At 57.1% G+C, this 21,247-nt stretch overlaps 1 protein-coding gene across 1 annotated transcript in view; it reads left to right on the top strand.

The window, feature by feature from the left end:
* Positions 1-20,533, top strand: part of CYTH4 (cytohesin 4) — a 30,050-nt gene extending 9,517 nt beyond the window's left edge. The window contains exons 3-13 of the mRNA XM_080811624.1: positions 783-847; positions 2,325-2,391; positions 4,162-4,280; positions 5,487-5,567; positions 7,126-7,238; positions 8,910-9,058; positions 14,668-14,779; positions 16,189-16,265; positions 16,612-16,683; positions 17,199-17,353; positions 18,569-20,533. Of these exons, the coding sequence (XP_080667750.1) occupies positions 783-847; positions 2,325-2,391; positions 4,162-4,280; positions 5,487-5,567; positions 7,126-7,238; positions 8,910-9,058; positions 14,668-14,779; positions 16,189-16,265; positions 16,612-16,683; positions 17,199-17,353; positions 18,569-18,641 (1,083 nt within the window). The 3' untranslated portion in view covers positions 18,642-20,533. The remainder of the gene's footprint in view (positions 1-782; positions 848-2,324; positions 2,392-4,161; positions 4,281-5,486; positions 5,568-7,125; positions 7,239-8,909; positions 9,059-14,667; positions 14,780-16,188; positions 16,266-16,611; positions 16,684-17,198; positions 17,354-18,568) is intronic.
* Positions 20,534-21,247: the final 714 nt, after the last annotated feature.

The following is a 21,247-nucleotide window of genomic DNA, read 5'->3' as shown; positions in this document are numbered from 1 at the left end:
CCTTCTCGTTACATTAATTAGGGAGTCCTCTACCCCCGGGTACCTCCTGCAGGGTCAAGACGAAAAAGGCTGTAGGGGAGCGGGGAAAGCACAGACTTGGAATCGGGACTTGGACATGTCACACCACCTCTCTGCACCTCAGTGTCCTCTTCTGTAAATTCCACTGGGATTACTAGGTCCTTGAGAAGAGGGCTTGCACTTTCTGGTACCCTGGTGTACCTGTAACTCCTGGCCCATAGTAGGCACAGAGTCAAGGACGAATGACAAAGTCAATGGATGGGTGACGGAAGCCAGAGAGGAGTCGGGGCCTGGTCCTAGGGTGGGAATTCATGCTTCATGCTGGGAGGCAGTAGGGAGCCACAAAAGGTGTTGGGGGAAGGTAGGTGCCAGGTTGTCCTTCAGGAAGCTGGCAGCTGGGTGAAGGAGGGCTTTCGGGTAGGCTTGGCTAAAAGGCAGGAGATGCCACAGCTGCAGAGGGGAGATGGGAAGGCTGAAAATAGAATGGGGTGAAGGGTGGGAACTTGGGGACTGCCTCCCCCAAGACAGGAGCCCTTGGGGAATTGGGCATCAACGGGCAATAGGTTGGCTTGGGATTGTGAGGATAAGAAGCATCTGGGAAAGGGATCTGGTCAGGGGTCGGGACCCTCAGTGGCGGCTCAGCGGAGTCAGGGGTCACACCCAGGGGTGAAAGTGGTTGTGGAAGGAGGGGGTTCAGGAATCTTTTTCCATCCCAGCCTCCGTCCCTGACTTTGCACCCTGTCACACCCCCTACCACCCTCCAGAAGCTGAAAGATGAGATCGCAGATGTGTTTGCCCAGATTGACTGCTTCGAGACCGCGGAGGAGAGGTGAGGGGCCGGGCCAGGGGACACTGAGAAGCTGCCGGGGTGGCTTCCCAAGGATGTCACACCCCAGGAATGAGCATGAGGGAGCAGGGGCCATGCCTGGGTCTGAGGTCCTTGTGAAATCAGGGGGTCTGCCTGGAGGAAGCAGCAGTGGAGGTGAGATAGGAACAGGGAGGACCCTAGACTCCATCGTGTGGTGTGGTCTGGTCCTTACTTCCAACAGACCTCTCTTGAGAGACACCCCTACCCTCAGCCCCCTCCACCAAAGTCTCCCCAACCTACCCTGACCCAGCCCCTGATCATTCGCTGGCCAGGAGCATCATGGGATGGGCCGGGAGAAGGAGAGTTCAGCCCCAAGGAGGAGGACCAGGAACCAAGGACCTCACAAGTACAAGAGCCTGACCAGGGCAAGGCCAAGGCTGGCCCACCTCACCCCTCCCACAGGGTGTCATCCACCCGCACCTCCTATGGGAAGACCCCCACTGGCTTTGTGACCTGGGGCTGGTCCCTGCCCCTCCCTGGGCCTCAGTTTCGCCACTTGTGGTGAATAAGAATCTTGGTTCCAGGGCGCCTGGGTGGCTCAGTCTGTTTAGCGTCTGCCTTCAGCTCAGGACATGATCCCAGAATCCAGGGATTGAGCCCCAGTTTGAGGCTCCCTGCTCAGTAGGGAGTTTGCGTCTCCCTGTCCCTCTCCCTCTGCCCATTCTACCCCCACCCCCACTGCTCATGATTGAGAGTGTTGGTCCCTACAAAATCCCCTAGGGCCTCAGGCAGGGACACCGACATCTGTGTCCCAGGAAATCCTCACCCTCCCCCCGCCACCCCTTGGTCTCTGATGCCTCTAGTCACCATTCTAGCCCCACACACAAGTCACACGGGCAAGCATGGGCACATACGCGTCTACCCTGGGTCTCCAGGCGCCCTGTTCCAGCTCCAACAATAGCATCCCATTCACAGAGCACCTACCACTGAGCTATTTTGAACATTTCCCCCTCTCCACAGTGCTGGGAGGCAGGTGATGGTGTCATCCCCATTTTACAGATGAGAAAACTGAGTCCCAGAGAGATAAAGTGATTCAGCTTCTGTGGCTCAGCCAACAAAACAGTGGTGGGATTTGCACCAGGAGCCTGTGCCCTCACCTCCAGCCTCCCTGCTGTCCTGCCCCCACTTTGATCACAGTACCCCACCCCCACCCCGCCACCAACGCTCTCCCTGGAGCAACTCTGGGCTCTCAAGGCCATGGCTCCAGAGCTGGTTAAAATGCTGATGCTGGGCCCATCAGAAGAACCTCCTTTAGCAGGTCTGGAAGGGGCCCAGACCCTGTGTTTCTCACGCTCTCCCAGGTGACTCCAGGCAGAGTGTGAGAACCTCACTGGAGGCTCTTGGGAAATATTGGCTCTAGTGAGCAAAGCATCCTTGGGGCTTGGAGGGACGGCCCTGGGGGCCCAGGGTGGTCCCGCTGACATCCTTGTGTCTACAGCCGGTTGGCCCAGAAAGAGAAGGAGCTATGCATCGGGCGTAAGAAGTTCAACATGGACCCCGTGAAGGTAGGCATTTGTGGGGGGCTCAGGTGGTCACGGGGCCAGGGGTGCTGTATGCCAGACACCTTCACAATGTCCTTTTGTTCCCCTCAACTGACAATTACTCACCGTACAGAGGAGGAAGCAGGCCCAGCAGAGCTCAGCACCTTGCCCAACATCCCACGGCCCATCGAGGCTGAAGGGGTCTGTCACCCCACAGCATAGCATGAGGGGGGAGCCGTGGCGGAGGATGTGGGGACCTTGCGTGAGGTCCACGGGCCTGGACTCTGCTGCTTCCTCCTTTGTGAGACAGTGGGGCCCTTAGATCTCGGGGCTCAGTCTCCAGAAGTGTCTTCCAGCCTCTCCGTCTGGGGGCACTGGCACGGAGAAACCCAGGGCTCAGGGACCGGCCACGCTCTCGCCCCTTCCCCCCCATCCCCCACCCCTCCGCCCAACCTCCTAGCAACCCCAGCCCCACCTCTCACCCAGCTAGGTGGCAGCGGGTTCCCTTCCTGCTTGAACAAAGGCGGGAGGAAGCCACAGGCTGACAGACGGAGGTGGGGTCAGGCAGCCCAGGCGTCCCTGGAAATTTCCCGCTCACCCTGAGAAGGCTGCTCTATCCCATCACAGGGACACAGGCTCACAGTGTTACACACCCATGCACCTCCTGCAGCCACAGGAATTGGACCCCAGCCCCATCCACACGGGACACACACACACACACACACACACACACACACACACAGACGTACACGTGCACACAAGTGCACTAATTCATCCTCCCACCAGAGCACAGGGAGGGACCCCCGAGGGAGTCCCATGACCCTCTGCCGGTCAGTGAGAACCTCCCCGCAGCCTGACCCCCCATCTTCCAGCAAACTCTTCCCCGACAGGAACAGGGACAGGAAGGAGCCCTCCCGGAAAACCAGAGACAGACCCTTCAAACTCCCCAAATTAGAAGGACGAATTCTGAGTGCTGGGGGGTGGGGGAAGAGGTGTGTGTGACATCGTCAGATCAGAAAAAGCAGTTTCATGTAGAAAGGGAAGGAAAGGCACCACAATGGACAGTGTCTCCCTCTGAGTGCTGGGACTTGGCAATTTCCTCTTCTTTTGATTTAGCTGGTTTTTTCTAATTTTTATACAATGAACATAAATTACTTGTGAGAAAAAAAATGAAACACTATTTTTATTTTTTTTTTTATATTTTTTTAAGATTATTTATTTATTTATTTATTTGACAGACAGAGATCACGAGTAGGCAGAGAGGCAGGCAGAGAGAGAGGGAGAAGCAGGCTCCCCGCTGAGCAGAGAGCCCGATGCGGGGCTCGATCCCAGGACCCTGGGATCATGACCTGAGCCGAAGGCAGAGGCTTTAACCCACTGAGCCACCCAGGCGCCCCTGAAACACTATTTTTAAATAAATGAGTTTTAAGGGGACAAAAGGAAAGTCTGAATCATGGAATCTTAAAGTTATAAATTCATAGAATCATTGAAGCCTATAATCCAAGAGTTCAGACTGAAGGGAACCTGAGGAGCCCATGGCGTGAACCTGGTTCATTGCAGGAATGCTATCTCTCTTTGTATGCCTCCGGTGATGGCAGACTCACCACCTGATAAAGGCAGCTTCTCTTAAGGAAGGACAGAGCTTCGCAGGACAGTCTGTGCCTACATCAGAATGCCAGGCCCCAATGCCCCACCACCTGTCTTGCAGTCTGGTCACAGGCCATCCCCTTCCCTTCCTCCTCTCCGGCTGACAACTGTGTCGGGGCTGATCATGGTTCTGTGTACCCCCCACAGGGCATCCAGTATCTCATTGAGCACAAATTGCTGACCCCCAACGTCCAGGACATCGCCCAGTTCCTGTACAAAGGCGAGGGCCTCAACAAGACAGCTATTGGCACCTACCTGGGAGAGAGGTAAGGTGGGGTATGGACTTAGGGAGATAGGGAGTGTGGGTGTGCAGGTGTGCATAGGTGTGTGCGTATGTGGGCAGGTAAATGAGGGAGTGAATTATGTTAGGGAAGTCATGACTTTTGGGCTTGAAAGGGCTAACTGATCACTTCTCCCCAACTTCTGAACCCAAGCCTGGGTTCCTTCCTTCCTTCATTCACTTATTTGTTCAATAAATAGATATTTTTTAGTATTTACCGTGTGCCAGGCAGTGTCAAACTGCTGGATTTAGCCTAGTGAACAAGACAAACAAAAATCCTGTCCTTAGGGAGATACATTCTAGCGCAAAAGACAGATCCCAAAATACGTAAAATATGTTAGAAAATTGTAAGTTCTTTGGAATGCAAATAAAGCAGGGACAGGAGATGAGAACCACTGAGAACCACGGGTCAAAGGCTGTGACGTCAGATATTGTGGATGGCAAAAGTCTTGTGGAGGAAGTGTCTCATGGAGAAATTGATGCTTGACACTTAAAGGGGTTGAGCAGTGAAGACATCTGGGGGAGGAGCATTCCAGACAAAGGGAACAGCACGTGCCAAGGTCCTGGGGCAGAAGCATGTTCAAGCAGGCTGGTGACATTAGAAGAGACCAAGGGAGAAAAGAAGTAGGAGGTGACAAGGCAGAGCTCCGTGGGAGGGTTCAGGGCAGAGGAGTGGTGAGAAGAGACCCCTCTGGCTGTTGGGGGTGGCAGGTGGGCTGTAAGTGACAAGCGGGGAGCTAGACCAGCAATGCTTCTCCCAGATTCCCCGGTGAACACGTTCCTTCTCCTAAGAGAGCAGAGGATGCAGATGGCAGAAAGGGCAGAGCTTCCAGTTTTGAGCTGGGAAGAGGGAAGAAATAGGAGTAGGCATGGTTCTCTCTATTTTACAGATGGGGACACGGGGGCTTGGGAAGGTCCAGTGGCTTAAGTAGGGTCATCCAGGCAGGAAATGACAGAGGAAGGACTTGACCCAGGGCAGGCTGCTCTGAAGCCAGAACTCCCCTCCCAGGCAAACACCGGAGGGGATGTGGGGGGGGATGATGTGGGCTTAGACAGAGGTGAGCAGAGCAGAAGGTGGCTGGATCCGGAAGGACGCGGGTCCCCTCCTCTCCCTCCCCCGCCTCAACCCCCTCTGGGAGGTGGATGCCCACAAGTTCCCAAGTGCGTGTGCCCTCCTTCCTGCCCTCTCCAGGGATCCCTTCAACCTGCAGGTCCTCCAGGCCTTCGTGGACTGCCACGAGTTTGCCAACCTTAACCTCGTGCAGGCCCTCAGGTGAGTGGTCCGAAGAGTGGGGCTCAGCCCCCGGGGGTAGCCCAGCCTGGGGGGCGGGGAGGGGGTCCAGGAGCCACACTAATGGCACAAACACAGCCTTGCCCTTGGTCTCTGATGCCTCTGATCACCTTCCTGTGCCTCCACGACTCCTCATGCTCACACATTACATTATTACAGCTGTATTTCAATATCATGATGACTGTTACCATTACTTCTGCCATCCCCGCTACCTTTGAGATTAGTGTTTCATTTGTTTTATTAATACAGCATAGTAGGTACTCCCTCTGTCATCTATATGAAACTCTGGAACCAGACTGCCCGGTTTGTATCCCAGCTCTGCCACTCACCCCCAGGGCAAGTCTCTGTGCCTAAGTTTCTTCTACAAAATGGGAATAATAATAGTACCAATTAGGGGTGCCTGGGTGACGCTGTTGGTTGGGCATCCAACTCTTGGTGTCAACTCAGGTCATGATCTCGGGGTCCTGGGATGGAGCCCCACGTCAGGTTCGGCCCTCAACAGGAAACTGGCTTGAGATTTTTTCCCTCTCACTTTCTGTCCCACCACCCACTCGCTCCCTCTGTCAAATAAACAAATAAATCTTTAGAAAAATGATAATAATATGGGCACCTAGGTGGCTCAGTCCATTAAGGGTCTGTCTTCGGCTAAGGTCATGATCCCAGCGTCCTGGGATCAGGACCTGTGTCTGGCTCCCGGCGCAGCAGAGAGTCTGCTTCTCCCTCTGCCTCTGCCCACCCCCTCCTGCTTGTGCTCTCTCTCGCTCTCTTTCTTGCTCTCTCTCAAATTAATTCATTATTTAATTAATGATTTAAAAATAAATAAGTATAATAATAATAGTACCAAATTCATAGGGCTACAACAAGTAAACAGAAAGTACTTAGAATTGGCTTAGTAAGTCTTGCTGCTTTGGGTAATGCTGGGAAATCGGCTCCTGAATGGGGGCATTTGATCGGGGCTTTGAAGGATGATTAGGAGTTTGTGAGGCAGAAAAGGAAGAAGCCACTACCATCCAAGCAATGTGGCCTTCCCTTCGATTCCCGTGCTCTTTAAGGGAGTGGGGTAGGTGGTTGGGAGTCTCCAATATTCATTCCTTCCTTCTTTCATTCGTTACTGAACAGTTCCTGGGCATTCAGGCCAAGGTGAGGCCCAGGGGGCGGTGTGAGAGGAGCAGCACAGACAGCCCTTGACCTTGGGGAACTAAGTTTGAGGCTCTGGAAGGACTTAGGTTCAAAGAACAGGAAGCCCGGCCAAGAGAATGCACCTGCCCAGGGGTCCCCTGTCCGATCCCAGGGCAGACAGAGCCCCCCCACCCCAGGCTGAGGCGGAGGAGGCCACAAAGTGTTCTGGAACCAGAAGGGCAGAGGGGAGCACACACTCTGCTCCTGTACTTTGAGAGAAAACCATCTCCCCCTGAGCCTAAAGGACAGGGGCAGACACTTCCATTTACAGGATAAAGACTTAGGTAAGACAGGCAGAGCAGCCTCTCCGGGGTCCCCAGCCATCCCCACCCACCCACCCACAGCCCCATTCCTCCCCCAGACAGTTTCTGTGGAGCTTCCGGCTGCCAGGCGAGGCCCAGAAGATCGACAGGATGATGGAGACGTTTGCCACCCGATACTGTCTCTGCAACCCAGGCGTCTTCCAGTCCACAGGTGCCCGCGTGGGAGAGGATCTGGGGCTGTGGGACCCCTCCATGACTGCAGGCGCATGGCCGCCTCACCCCCTAAGTTCCCCTCCACCCCCCACCCCGAGCATCCGGGCCCTGGGAGTCCAGACTTCTTCACTGAGTGCCAACTCTGGGCCAGGCCCTCTGCTGGGCGCTTGTCGGCCAGAGCTGCCTCGGGGCCCAGTCCTTGGGAGAGGACGCAGGAAATAATGCACAGTTCCCCTGGCTGAGGGCAGCGATGGCAGAGTCAGCCTATCCAGGACGGCTTCCCAGAGGCAGTGAGGTCTGAAAAGGGCTTTAAAGGATGAGTAAGAGTTCTCCAGGAGGTCAAGGTGGAGAAAGGACTTTTCAGGCAGGAGTTTTCATCAGAGCAAAGGCCAGTGGCAAGAAACACACTGGGCAGGAAGCCAGGGGTGAGGGGGTCTAGAAAGATCTCAGCGAAGATCAGTACTGCAACCGACCATCCCGCCCCTAGCAGGGCGGACAAGAAGTCATCGCGGCAAGCTTGTCCTGGCTCCTCTGTACCTGAAGTTCCCGCAACAACAATAACGAGTTCGATTTCTTGAGCCTTACCTGGGCAACATCAGGTGATCCTGGTGTCCGCTCTCTGAAGTCAGCAGTGTTCTCCTTTCTGCATCAAATACAGATACAGTCTGTCCTCTGTCACCTCCACTAGTCTAAGTATTCTACGGTGGGGGCATGTCAGATTTATTCACCAGCGAATCCCCCGTCCACAGCACTGGTGGGTGCACACTACATACTTGCAGGAAGGATGGAATTTTAAAGCCCCAGACTTGAATCTAACAGTCTAACCGCTTCGTTTTGTGACGGTGCATGTAACTGGCCCCCCTTGTGCCTCAGTTTCCTGCTCTGTGCAGTGGGGTTAGTAAGGGTACGTGCCTCACGGGGCTGTAATGGGGACGGGCAGTCACTAGTTGGTTCTGCGGGGTGCAGCTGTTTTCAGAGGTGAAATCCTCAGTGTTCCAGAGCATGAAGACACTTCGGTTTAAACCTCCCGATGTCACAGATGGAGAAGGGGAGGAGGTCAGGCACATCCCTAAGGTCCACCAGGGCACTGGGGACACAGCTGGACGGCCCTGGCTCAGGACCCGGGGCTTCAAAACGCCCCAGAGGAGCAAACACCTCCCTCCCAAATGCTTAGCCCCTGAAAGTCTGAAGAATGGAACAGCAGCTGGGGCGTCAGGAGCCCCGCCGTGCCGGCAAGCCGGCCAAGCAGCCCATGACTAAGCCTTGAACCGCGTAGCCAACAATAAGTGTTCTCCGGGTTCCGAGGAGGCAGAGAACAGAGTGGGCAGGGGGGCTGGAAGGGCTCAGGGAGAGGCTGGAGCTGGAGTTGAAAGGGGAGGGTTGAAATGGGTAGCAAAGGGAAGGGGAGGGCGTGCCCGGCAGGGCCCCACCCCACCTCCCTTCGGGAGCCCAAGCGCAGGGGTGGGAAGGTGTGGGAGGGGCTCAGCCGCTGAAGTTTGGAGCAGGGAGGCCCGCAAGAGTGGGGAGGAGGCCGGGCCTCGAATGCCAAGCTAGGACAGCGTGGGCCTTGGGGCGTTGAGACGGGTGATGCTTGGCCCCTCGAAGAGGTCAGGGCAGAGGAGGGGTGAGTGACCGGGGCCAGGACTGTAACCACTGTCCCATCTCGCAGATACCTGCTATGTCCTGTCCTTCTCCATCATCATGCTCAACACCAGCCTCCACAACCCCAATGTCCGGGACAAGCCACCCTTCGAGCGCTTCGTGTCCATGAACCGCGGCATCAATGGCGGCGGTGACTTGCCCGAGGAGCAGCTGCGGGTAAGAGGGGTGCGGCACCCTCTTGGGTCCCCAGGCACCCAAGAAGGGCCCACCCCTGGATGGATAGCCCAAGAGGGGGCTCCTCTGAGATGGACCCCCCCCACCTTGGCATCTCTCTTGAGATGGGCCACCATGAAAGGGGTCAGTCCTGAGATGGGCACGTTCAAGGGGCCCCTTTCTTAAGAAGGATGTCTGCTATAGACCACCCAGGAGGTCCTCCCAGACCCCATCCTTTGGGGGACCCTGGGCACCCATCATTCATTCGCACTTTCTAGAAAGGGTGCTTCACACAACGCAGCTGTATTGCTTGGAATCCCAGATTCTTAGACTCTCAGCATGTCAGAGCTAAAAAATCTGTCTCAGCTCAAAGCCTTCCCTCCTCCAGAGAGGGGGAAACTGAGGTCTTCCATAAGGCAGCTTGCGAGCCAAGCAGAATGCGGGCCTCCTCTCTCTTCCTCAAACAGACCCCACCCCAGCCACACTGCACCAGGCCCTGTGCCAAGCACGGGGCACCCAGGGGTGAATCAGCCACAGACCAAGCCTAGGCCAAGTTCAGGGTCTGGTGGGAAGATGATGCATATATGAATTATAGCCCTGTGAATTAGTATTCATGCTGTACTAACTACAGGAACATAGCTACAGAGACACAGAGGACACTACTGTCCCTCTCCTGGGGGCAGAGGAAGGGGGTCATCCTGGAAGACTTCACAGAGGAGGTGACTTTTGAACTGGGCCTTGAAGGTTGAATGGGAGTTTTCACAGAGGGAAACAGAGAAAGGACAGTCCAGAAAGGGGAAACTGCCAGAACCCAGGCCTCACCTGGCTAGGAACGGGAGAAGGGTCCAGAGTGGCTGGCTGGGGTGGTGGGTGTGAATGGACAGGGACAGGTGGCAAGGTGGGGCCAGAGCCCCTCGGAAGGAGGCTTCGAATGACAGCCTCAGGGGTTTGCCAGGGAGTTATGGGCAACATGGTGCTGGGAACAACCATGTCGTAAACACAGAAGTGAGCTTCAGAGCCTGGTGCAGCAAAAACGAACTGACAGCTAATTTCCAAGACCAAGGATGCCCCAGAGCTCAATAAAGTTCCCGTCGCCTCCCGGTGACAGCCTGGCAGGAGGGGAGGAGAAGGTGCGAACCTTCCCTCCCAGCTTAGCACCCTGCCAAGTCTGGGGCGAAGCCTGAGTCTGGAAGGACTTGGGTGCCCCTCCCTGTTTGAAAGCTACCTTGCCCTTAGCCCACCACCCTCCTTGGTCCTCAAAGGGGAAAGTTTATCATGAGGGCAAGGGTTGGGGGGGGGACCCCAACCAGGATGAGGCCTTGAGAGCTGGTTTGAGCTCAAGTCAAATCCCGTCTCCCCCATTTGCCGGTCTGTGACCTTGGGGAATGACTCACCACCGCCCCCCTCCAAGCCACCATTCTTTCAACCAGGATAATGATGCCTGCGTCACCCAGCTGCTGGGAGTAGCAATTTGTAAAGATGTAAAGGCCAGAGCCCCTGCCAGGTACAGAGCATAGGTTCTAAATGGTGGCTTAGGTCGCGATGAAGAAGAATTAATAATAACTTTAAAACCCCAGCACTTAGTGAAATGTCCGAAATCTCAAAGGCATTTGGGAATCGGTAAGTCATCTCATTGTGGTACCAGTGGCAGGAGGCTGGGCGCACCTGGTCTGGCAGATAATGAGTTAATGACATGCCAGCATTATTGCCTCAGCCCCCTAACGGCCCCCCTAGAGCCTTCTTGAGCACCTCCTTCTGGCATTTTTCCCAATTCAAGCCTTTTGTTAATAACAATGAGCTACATTTGTACAGAGCTTGTAACTTTCTCCTCCTAGGGCTTGAGGGTCTAGTACCTCAATTTAGCTTCACACTCTGCCTGGGAGGTCTGGGAAGGGTTTATTATCCTCCTCTGCAGCCAAGAGAAGCAAGCCCAGAGGGGAGGGGGGAGGAAGAGAGTGTTGGAGTCACAGCCTCATCCCGGTCCCTGCTCCCCCACTCTCTGGTTGTGCGACATTTGGTAAGTGGCTTGACCTCTCTGAGCTCCCAGCTCGTGGGATTTGTGTAGAAATGTAAGGTATTTAGCCCAAGTGCCTGAGTCGTTCCAGTCGCTAATGAATCCAGAGGCTTCCCTGGATTAAAAAAGGGAAACCACACAAGGGAATCCACACAAAGGGAGCCACACAAGCCTGGTCCTCGCTGTTCAAGGGCTTTTATTGCAAAATTCTGGGGAGGGGGGCGGCGGGAGCCCCGGGTGCTGTGCGGTTTGGGGGGCATCTGCCTGCCTTCTCTCTGGGCCTCATCTTCCCTATGTGTAAAAGCAAGAACTCACCTTTAATACCGTCAAATAGTCAAAGGCTGCCACTTTGTGGAAGGAGTACCCCATCATGGTCCAGGGGCTTGGGCCCTGCTGAAGACACAGAATGCTTTTAAGCTGGGCAAGGCTTCAGAGGGGTGCACTATGGGAGGCGGGGGACAGGCGACAGGAGCATGTCTTGCCCTGGCTATACTGATAGGGTTGAAGCAGAATGACTAAGAGACTCAGGGTGTGGACTCAGGATAGGAGATCAAATGCCAGCTCTGCCCTTTATGGCTATGTGACCTTGAGTGTAAGCCTCAGTTTCTTTGTCCGCAAAGTGGGCAGATGGTGGTGCCCTCAGGTGGCTCTCCTGAGAAGCAGGGTTAATACACTTCAAGCTCGGGGCGCCTGGGTGGCTCACTGGGTTAAAGCCTCTGCCTTCAGCTCAGGTCATGATCCTAGGGTCCTGGGATCGAGCCCCGCATCGGGCTCTCTGCTCAGTGGGGAGCCTGCTTCCTCCTCTCTCTCCGCCTGCCTCTCTGCCTACTTGTGATCTCTGTCTGTCAAATAAATAAAATCCTAAAAAACAACAACAAAAACACTTCAAGCTCCTGGCCCTTGGTAGGTACCCAAGAAATGCCAAGAAGGGGACCACTCCCCTGAGAGAGCTGCCCAGAGAGGGAGCTTAGGTGGGAGAGGGGGAGAAGGAGGGCTCTCCAGCCTCTGGTGTTATAGGTGGAGATACTGAGGCTCAGGCAGGGGAACAATCTCCCAGTTCAGGGCATCCTCTGCTGGACCTCCTGGGTCCTTGTCCAAACATCTCCATCTCCATTAGAACTGACCATATACCAGGCCTAGTTCTGGTCCATCTATGTTCTCATTAACTTCTCCTGACACCCTTAAGCAGTGGGCACCCTTCCCAGTTTACAGCAAAGAAAACCGAACTCCAAGAGTGGTAGCTGGCCAGGGGTCTCATAGTTTGTGAGGACACCAGATTCGAACCCATGTCTGTCTGACTCTAGGGCCCTTCCTTCTGCAGAGACCAGAAGGCAGGATTTGGGGATGAAGGACTTGGCTGTGCTACCCAGCTACCAGTTGCTTCCTGGCTAAAGGAATCTCAGTTCATGTAATGGAAAAGATCGAGGATCGATTTGGCTTCAGATTTGTCAGCTTCAGGCTCGGCTAGATCCAGGTGCTCAGTGAGGTCAGGACTCAATCTGGTCTCCCCATCTCTCGGCAGCCTTCTCCTCTATGTTAGCTTCCCTCCTAAACAGCCTCTCTTCAAGTCGCGGCAGAGTTGGCAGAGATGGCCCAGGCAGCTTCAGTGTTCGTTCTGGCTTAGCAGTTAAAACTAAAGTCCCAGAATTAAGGGTTATTGGCTGACTTGGGTCACATGTCCTCCCTAAAAACCAGTCACGGTGGCCAGATCGGAGTCAGTCCCTCCTTCCTGGAGCCTGGGGCGGGAGAAGGGTATCAACCCCCCTCAGCAACCTGGACAGAGTGTTTCTGGGCAGGGGAGGCCCCAGAGGAAAGCCAGGGGCAGAGAGAGAAGAGACAAGACCAGCAGAGCCTCTGGAATGTGGCAGTTCTCTTTCTAATCAGGTCTATCCAGCCAGGTCTGGTGGCCGCCTCTGCTGTGCAGGGGTGTTTACTTATGGGGGAGGGCTGGTGTTTACAAGGTGCTGGGACAGTAGATGAACCCAGCCGTTTCCTCTGCGGGGACAGAATGTGCAAGCTGACAGGCCACCCGCAGAAGCTGCCAGGGGCCCCTTGTGGGTATCACACAAGGAGGATGAGGCCCCCCTGTCTGGCCCCCTGCTTGGTCTTGGGCCTCCCAAATGTTTGTCTGTGCTGACAGCTTTGCTGAAGAGGCCTTTCTGCCACTGGCCTTTGTTCGATCAGCCAGCACCACCGCTCAAATTCCCAGGGCTGGGCCTGGGCAGGAGGGGCAACAGAGCTGCCCAGCTGCTCTAGAGGTGCGGAGGTTCCAAAAAAGGGCGGATGGTCCCTGCTCCTCCCTTCACCCACCAGCACAGCCAGGCTGAGCCAAGGACTCTGGAGACAGTCCAAAGCCACCTCCATCAAGCCTAGGAAAAGCTGTTTCTGGCAGGATTATAACCCCAGAACTATCAGGTCAGCAAAGACCTTTTAAAAACCAGAAAACACCATTTCTAAAACTTTGGGGGAATCAGACAGTACTTATGAAATTTTTCATTTAAAATCTCAAGGAAACCATCAGAACAGCACCATACACAAAGGCAACAGAAGGAAGTGATTTAATTATCTTCAAGATGGAGATCCAGCCCTGTGTCTGGTTTTAATAAGCAGAAACAGTCGAGAATGTTTTTCCAAACACTTGGAAATAAGGGCAGGTTGATTATAGAACACAAGTTCAAAACACACTGAGAAGATCCACTGCAGACATCCACAACTCCCCCACGGGGAGGTCTCAGCCCTGGCTTGCATACCTCCAGTGACGAGGAACTCATTATCATACCAGGTTGCTCCATCCATATTCCAGCAGCTCTAGCTGCTAGAAGGTCCTGCGTGGAGAACTGAAATCTGTTTTCGGGGAACTCCCACCAGGTCCCTGCCCTTGAGAGCCAAGTTGGGCATCCTACCTTAAGCGTGTCCTTGGGCCGGGCCTCCCGACAGGGACAGTCAAACTCCAACCCTTTGGTCGCTCCTCTGTGTCCCCCTAACTAAGGTACACCTGGAAGTCTCTGCTACAGCAGCTAAGCAAAAAGGGGGCCCCCTCCCCTCTTGGATGTTACCTAAGGAGGCCCTGCCCCTGGCTGCTGTCCCCTCAGTCGTATGCGAGTGTGTCTGAGCATTTATATGTGTGCATGCACAGGTGGACATGTGTAGGGGTCTACAGGTCCCAGCTGAGTGTCCTTGTCTGCAATGGGGGCCAGGGTGGGGATGCTGGGAGAGGTGGGGGGGGGGGACCATTAACCACCTGATTGGTAAAGAGTGGCCAAGTGGTTTGAGGCCAGGCCCTGGAGAAGTCCTAGGGGTTGTGACACCCAGGTGTGCTCTGGGGGAGCACCCCACCCAGTGGGGGAGACCCAGCCCAGCAAGCAGACAGGCACGGGCGAGGCAGCTGGGCCCGATCTCTCTGGGGAGCAGCCTCCACACGTGCTGCTCTGGCCCCAGAGCCCAGGGCGGGGGGACCTGGCAGGCAGTGGGGTTTGGGGGCCCCAGCCATCTGGGGGAAGCAGGGAGGGTTTCCAGGCCACAGGGGCCCAGCAGGGTCCAGGCTCCGGACTGGGATGGACATCACAGCATGCTCTTTGCCTCCCTTCTCTGGGGACAGAACCTCTTTGACAGCATCAAGAGCGAACCCTTCTCCATCCCTGAGGACGACGGTAACGACCTCACTCATACCTTCTTCAACCCCGACCGCGAGGGCTGGCTGCTCAAACTGGGTGAGGCGCACACTCGGGCACACTAGGGCACACTCGGGCACGTGGCAGGCACACTCAGGCACACACCGGACACATGCACACATTGACATGAAGCCTCAGGGGTGTAGTCAGGGAACCCAGCCCGCCAGCCATCCACCTGCCCCATCCCTCCATCTGTCTGTCCTGGGACAGTGGGGACCGGGGAGGACGAGCAGGAAGAGGAGGCGAGAGGCCAACAGACCCCTAGACACCAACCGCACGCCTGTCTCTCTTCCTGGAGGGCTTCTGAGGAAGCCACGCCCAGAGAGGTTACGGGACCTGTCTGAGGCCACACAGCCAACAAGTGGGTGCGCAGAGGGTTGGGTGTCCCTGAAGGATGGGGGAGTAAGTGGGACAGGATGTGGCTCAGGGGAGCTTCCCTTCAGCATAACGAGGAGGCTGGGAGGACCTCCAGCCCGCAGAGAGGAGCCACAGGTGAGGGCTGGGGGGAAAGGCTGCTGCAGCCCAGACAGGCTGCCGAACCTGGTAAGGCCCAGCCCCTGGCCCCAGGCACACTCCCGGATGCGTCCCCAGCAGAGACAGCCCAGCCAGGGACAGTGGCGTTTGGAGGCAGGTAAGGACAGACCCCTCGTGTTGGAGCAGAGACCTGGGCTGGGGGGTGCCTGCCCAAGCCCTCCATGTCCCCATACCCAGATTCCAGCCCTTCTGCAGACCACAGGGAATCTTTCCTTGCCCACTGGACCCCTCCCAGCCCTAAGGAGACTCTGAGTCACAGATCCCAGCTCCTTCACGCATGTGCCAGTGGTCGGGTTCCTCAGCCTCCATTTCCACCACTGTGAAATGGGGGTCACCCCCATTTCACCCATCACCAAGAGGGTTCAATGTGCGGCAAAATGGCCAAGCACTTGGGCTCTGGAGCTAGGACACCGGGCTTGAATCTGAGCTCTGCTGCAGGACTTTGAGCCCACGACTGAGCCTCCCTGTGCCTTGGCCTCTTCATCTGTAAAATGGGCTTAATTACAGGTCCTCCCGCTAGGTGGTTCTAGGGATTAATAAGCAAATATTTTCTAAAAACATCTAGGACATTGTCTGGCAAGTGAAAGATGAAATGCTTAGCCGGGTGCCAGTCAGGGAGTAGGCCAAGGGATGAACTGAGGGGGAAGGGCGACCGCTGGTCCTGGGGCCTGATTGTGGAGGAGCCTTGAATGCCCAGTCAAGTGGCCAGGGCTAGCCTGGAGTGATGAGCGCCACTAGGGTATTTGAGAGACAAAGCGATGGGTCTGGGGGAAAGTGTGGTGAGCTGGGGTTTGGGAGGTTTGAGGGGAGGGGACAGAGGAAAGCTCTCTAGGCCCCGCTCCCATGCAAGGACCTGTCCGTGGAAGAGAACAGGGAGAGGAAGTCTGGCTGACTGTGCCATTGGCTTCTTGCAGGAGGCCGCGTGAAGACGTGGAAACGGCGATGGTTCATCCTGACGGACAACTGTCTCTACTACTTCGAGTTCACCACGGTGAGCCGGGGTCTCCTGAGCCTGCCCCTGCCCCTTCCCCTCCTCCCACTAAGCGGTCCACTCACAGAGCGTGGGGCCCCTTTGAGATCATTCACCCCTCTCTGTACCCATTTCACAGGGGGGGAAACTGAGCCAAGGCCAGACCAAGCTTACAGTCCAGCCTCCTAACTCCCAGCCCAGGCTCTCCATGCGTTGCTCCCCGCCCCGCCCCCCCCCCAGGGCTGGACTGAATCTGGGAAGATAAGTGCGCTCCTCTATGAGTTTGGGGAGCCCCACAAGTTCACTCCCTGCCCTGGGTGTCAAGGCTGCATTTGCTGATCCTGGCCTTCCCCCGCCCCTCCTGCAGGACAAGGAGCCCCGGGGAATCATACCTCTTGAGAACCTCTCCGTGCAGAAGGTGGATGACCCCAAGAAGCCAGTAGGTGGCGCAGTGGGGTCCTGAGAGCCCCAGCCGCGCGGGGAATTCCTGAACCCCGGGTGGGAGGAGAGGGCGGCCGGCCTGGGCCCTCCAGCAGGCCCTCGGTGGGGTTTGGGGTTGCCTCAGGCTCCCTCCTGAGGCCGTGGATCCTGGGGGCAGGTCAATGGCATCAAGAAGGCATGGGTTCATTGTCTCTCCGAGCCTGCTTCTGACACTAGCTGATGACTTCGAGTAAGCTTTGCTGCTTCCTGAGCCTCAGTTTCCCGAGCACTGAGCTGGGTGTTTTAGGGAAAATGGTGGACTTAGGTCGAGCCTGGCACATAGTAAGTTCTCAACGTGAGAAGGAGCAGCTCTGCACCCCTGGCCTGGCCCGGGAAGCCAGCCCCGGGTGGGGTGTATCCCGCTGTCTGTCCAAGCCCCAAGTGGCTGGTCCTCGCTGAACGCCCCAGAAAGCCTGGCCCAACTGCCGTCTCCTCCCAGCCCTGCCTGGCCCTCACCCAGCCACCTCCCCGCAGTTCTGCCTGGAGCTCTACAACCCCAGCTGCCGGGGCCAGAAGATCAAGGCGTGTAAGACGGACGGCGAGGGCAAGGTGGTGGAGGGCAAGCACGAGTCGTATCGAATCTCGGCCTCCAGTGCAGAGGAGCGTGACCAATGGATCGAGGCCATCCGGTAAGGGCTGTCTGGGCCTCCTGCCCCTTCCGGAGGCTCCTGCTTCTCTCTTGGCTTTGTCTCCTTGCCTGTAAATGGGCCTAATCTGGAGTCTCCCTCCTGTCTCTGGCATACAAGATCTTCTGCCCAGATTCCGTAGCCAGGCCCCGGGGAAAAGGGAGCGAGGTCCCAGCGTCATGGGCTGGGGGGGACAATCCCGCAAGATGTTGCACGAAAAGCTCTTTGCCGGGTGCCTGGCACGTGGTCAGTGCTCTTGAATGGTGCACTCGTTAGCACCGGGACCCAGAGGGAGCCTGGAAAGACCTGGTGGAGACGGAGGGAAGGGCTCTGTAGGGGGAAGGACCGGTGCTGGTGAAGACAGAGAGCAGGTCGATGGGCGGCCTTCCTGGACAGCAGCCCGGAGTCCTGGGGGTGCTGGTGCCGGGCAGTATGGGGGATGGGGCACGTGGCTCTGCGGGGACCGGGCAGTGGGAGACCAGGCTGCGTGGAATAGCGAGACCTTGGTTGCCATGGCAACTAGTGTGGGTTTCTCCTGGGGGCACGGGAAACAGAGAAGGGGTGTGGCCAGGTGAAGCAGGCATGGTGTAGGGGCTGATTTCGAGGTTCCAAGATGGGCAGTGGAGGGACAGGTAGAAGGGAGGCAGGTGAGGGGCGGGAGCCAATGGGGAGACATGGGAGACGGTGGGTCCCATCAGCCAGAGGAAGACACCAGAGTGGTCGCTGGGCCGGGGGGGCTGTGTCCCAGGGACTTGTGGGGTCTGTGCCCTCGAGCTGTGCTGTAGTCCTGTGAAGCAACCCAGCAGGACCCACGGGGACCTCCATTTCACAGATGAGGCCCTGACCACCTCCCCCAGCCCCCTCGGGGGAGGGACCTGCTCCGCCGCACAGCCAGTGGCGGCGGCGACAGGTCTGCTGGCCCCACTTGGGCTCCTGCTACCTCCTCTGGGAGTCTGAAGAGGGGTCCAAAAAACTTGGGGGGCAGAATTCCCGAGGCTGTCCACTCTCAGCCTGACCCTCTCCCGCCTTGCCCGTGGGACTCCGGGCAGGGCTGACGCTCTAGGGCCTGGTTCTTGGTGGGGACATCGGGCCTTTCTCCCGCAGCAGGGCAGGCCTTGCTGTCCCTGGGAGACCCACCCCCTGCTACAAGCCTGGGGAGCTGCGAGCCCGCTGGCGGCCAGCTCAGCCCTGCCGTCCTCTCACCTGCTCTCATTTCAGAGCCAGCATCACCCGAGTCCCCTTCTATGACCTGGTCTCTGCTCGGAAGAAGAAGATTGCCAGCAAGCACTGAGCGACCTAGGAGGTGGTGCAGGGGGGCGGGCGTCGCAGGAACCCCGTGACCTGTGGTTCCTGGAGACATACGTCCCTCCACTGGGTACCCTTTCCTGGCCCACAGACTTCACCCCCGCCCCCATGACTTTGAGCTATCAGGAGCGGGGTGGGGGGGCAAGGCTCAGGAGGATGGGTGGGAAACCCCGAAAGGCCCCCACCCCCTGCCCCACGTCACTGCAACAAGGATCGAGGACAGCAGCTAAAGAGGCACCTGCTCCAGAACCCAGCACCCTGTCCTCCCTTTGGGCCTCAGTTTCCTCTTCTGTGAAACATCTCCTGTACTCTGAAATGCTGTTGGCCCTTGGGGGAGGAGGAGCCGCGGGGATCCTGAGGGCTTCCTGCCCTTGGCCATGGCAATGCCTCCTTCTTCTGCTCAAGGGGGTTCTCAGCCAGCCCCTCCCCTGTCTTCAGCTGAGGCTTGGCCGTCCCTGCCTGAGGGACACACACAGAGCTCAGACCCACAGACAGGACCGCTGGGGGTTGCTAGGAGTGCTGGACCAGGAGCACTGGACTCAGCACCCGCAGTCTCCGTCACAGCTCTGTCTCCAACTTGCCGTGTGTCCTCTGCCAAGTCACAGTCCTCTGGTTCTCGAGACACTGGGGGTTTGGATAGAAACTTCTCAGCCCCTCTGTGTCTGTACCTCCCACCCCAGTGATGGTAACAGCCGTGGGGCAGGTCCCGGCAGTGCTCCAGCTGCCGCCTCCCTCCTCAGGAACCACTTCCTTCAGGTGGAAGGACAAGATTATAGTGGATCCGCCCAAGGATCTGGCTGGAGATGGCTGGTCTTGTTGCCTGAGCTGGAGGGACTCTGACCGAAGGCTGCCGGGAAGCCAAGAGCAGAGTGGGCTCCAATCGCAAAGCTGTCCATTTTGGAGGAGGGACAAGTGGGACTCCTCAAGAAAATGGCAGAGAGCATCCCAGACAGACGTCTTCAAACAGGGCTGGCGGTACAGCCAAGAAGCTAAGAAGAGAGAGCCTTGTGAACTGTGGTTACCAGGAAGGCTGCCTGGAGGCAGCGCCCATGCTGCCGAGGGACATAGAAGCTTGGGGCAGAGTCCCAGCCCTGAGCAGGGGTCCTGTGAGGGGCTGCCCCAGCGGGGTCCTGGCATCTGAGACCCAAGGTAGCGCCGCCAAGAGTGGAGCTGACTTCCCCACACACAGGCAGGTAGCTCCGCCTCCAGGGAGGCCCAGTCTGGAGGAGGATTCCGTGAACAGGCTCCTTCTCAGAAGCTCTGCTCACCCCCTCACAGGGGCCCCAGGGGAGTCTCTGGAGGGAAGTTCCCTGGCAGGAAAGCCGGAGATGCCATTGCCTCTGCCCCACCGCCAGCCTGAGTGGGCGAGCCAGAGCGAGGCGCATTCCCCAGGGGAGGGAAGTCAGTCTCTCCTCCCCTCCGCCCCCACTGACACGCGCGTACACCTTTCGTGGAGTCAGGAGAGAGGAGCTGTCTTGTGAGTAGTGAGATCCCCATCTCTGGAGATGTGCGAGTGCCTGGTAATGACACGGTGCTGAAGAGGGTCTGAGTTGGGCATCTGCGGGGGGCCTTGGCGGACATTTGAGGACTTCCACAGACCCCATGGCAGCCTGGAGGCTGCCACCTCCTTTGACCCCTGAAGGGGCAGTGAGAGGTCAGAGAAGGAAGACTGGGCTGTGAGGAGCATGGGCTCCGAGGTCCTCTCCAGCCACTGGTATACGCTGGCTGTGTGGCCTCTGCCACCTCCCCCCCTTTCCCTCTCTGGTCTTCACCTGCCTCTGTCATCATCGAGAGGATGGAAGCCGTGATTTCCCAGGCATGAGCAGCTGTCCTGGGACTCATTCCGAAGACAGAATAAAGCTCATGATCCATCTCGGGAGTGGGGTCGGTCCCCTCTGTGACCCCACCTGCCGTCCTTGACGCCCCCTTTCAGGCCCTTCACCCTCGTTCCTTTCCCAGCTGAAGGCAGGAGGGTCAGACAGGGAAGAGTCGCCCCTCAGAGGGCCCTAGACCCTCGTCCTCCGGGCAGCACGGCGGCCACCCAGACAGATGTCCCCAGAGGCTGGATTTGCGACAGAGGTCCCCTCAGAGCAGGGCAGGGGTACAGCAAGCCCTGCCAAGGCCAGGAAAAAGGCAAAAGAACTTCCCAACAGGCAGTGCTGGCCGAAGAGAGAGTGAGCGATGGCATCGGGAAGCAGATGTCCAGCTGCCTCAGCACAGGGTGACACCAGCAGTCACTGCAGAGGGAGGGGGTTCCTGAGCTGGAATTCAGTAACCTCCACTTATTGGTGCTTTCCACAATGTTTAAGTAGCGACAGTGTTCCAGGCACGGGGGGAGGGGGAAACAAGCCCACATGGGGTTTACAATCAGGTGATCCTGAATTCCGGGGTTCTAGGCAGCCCCTCTGGATGTGTTGGGCACGGAAGTGGCTCCCACGCCCTTCCCACCCGCGCCCTGCCTGAGATTCCACCATCAAGTTGCTCCTTGAAGACAGAAGGTGCTGAACTGATCAATTTCTCCCTACGTTCTTTGCTCCGCCCCCAGCACCTACCACGTACCAGGGTCCATGCCTGCAACCAGGCATCCAAAGA

This window comes from Martes martes, assembly GCF_963455335.1.
Source record: "Martes martes genome assembly, chromosome: 8".
Taxonomy (NCBI): domain Eukaryota; kingdom Metazoa; phylum Chordata; class Mammalia; order Carnivora; family Mustelidae; genus Martes; species Martes martes.
This window is presented reverse-complemented; position numbering and strand designations above follow the sequence as displayed.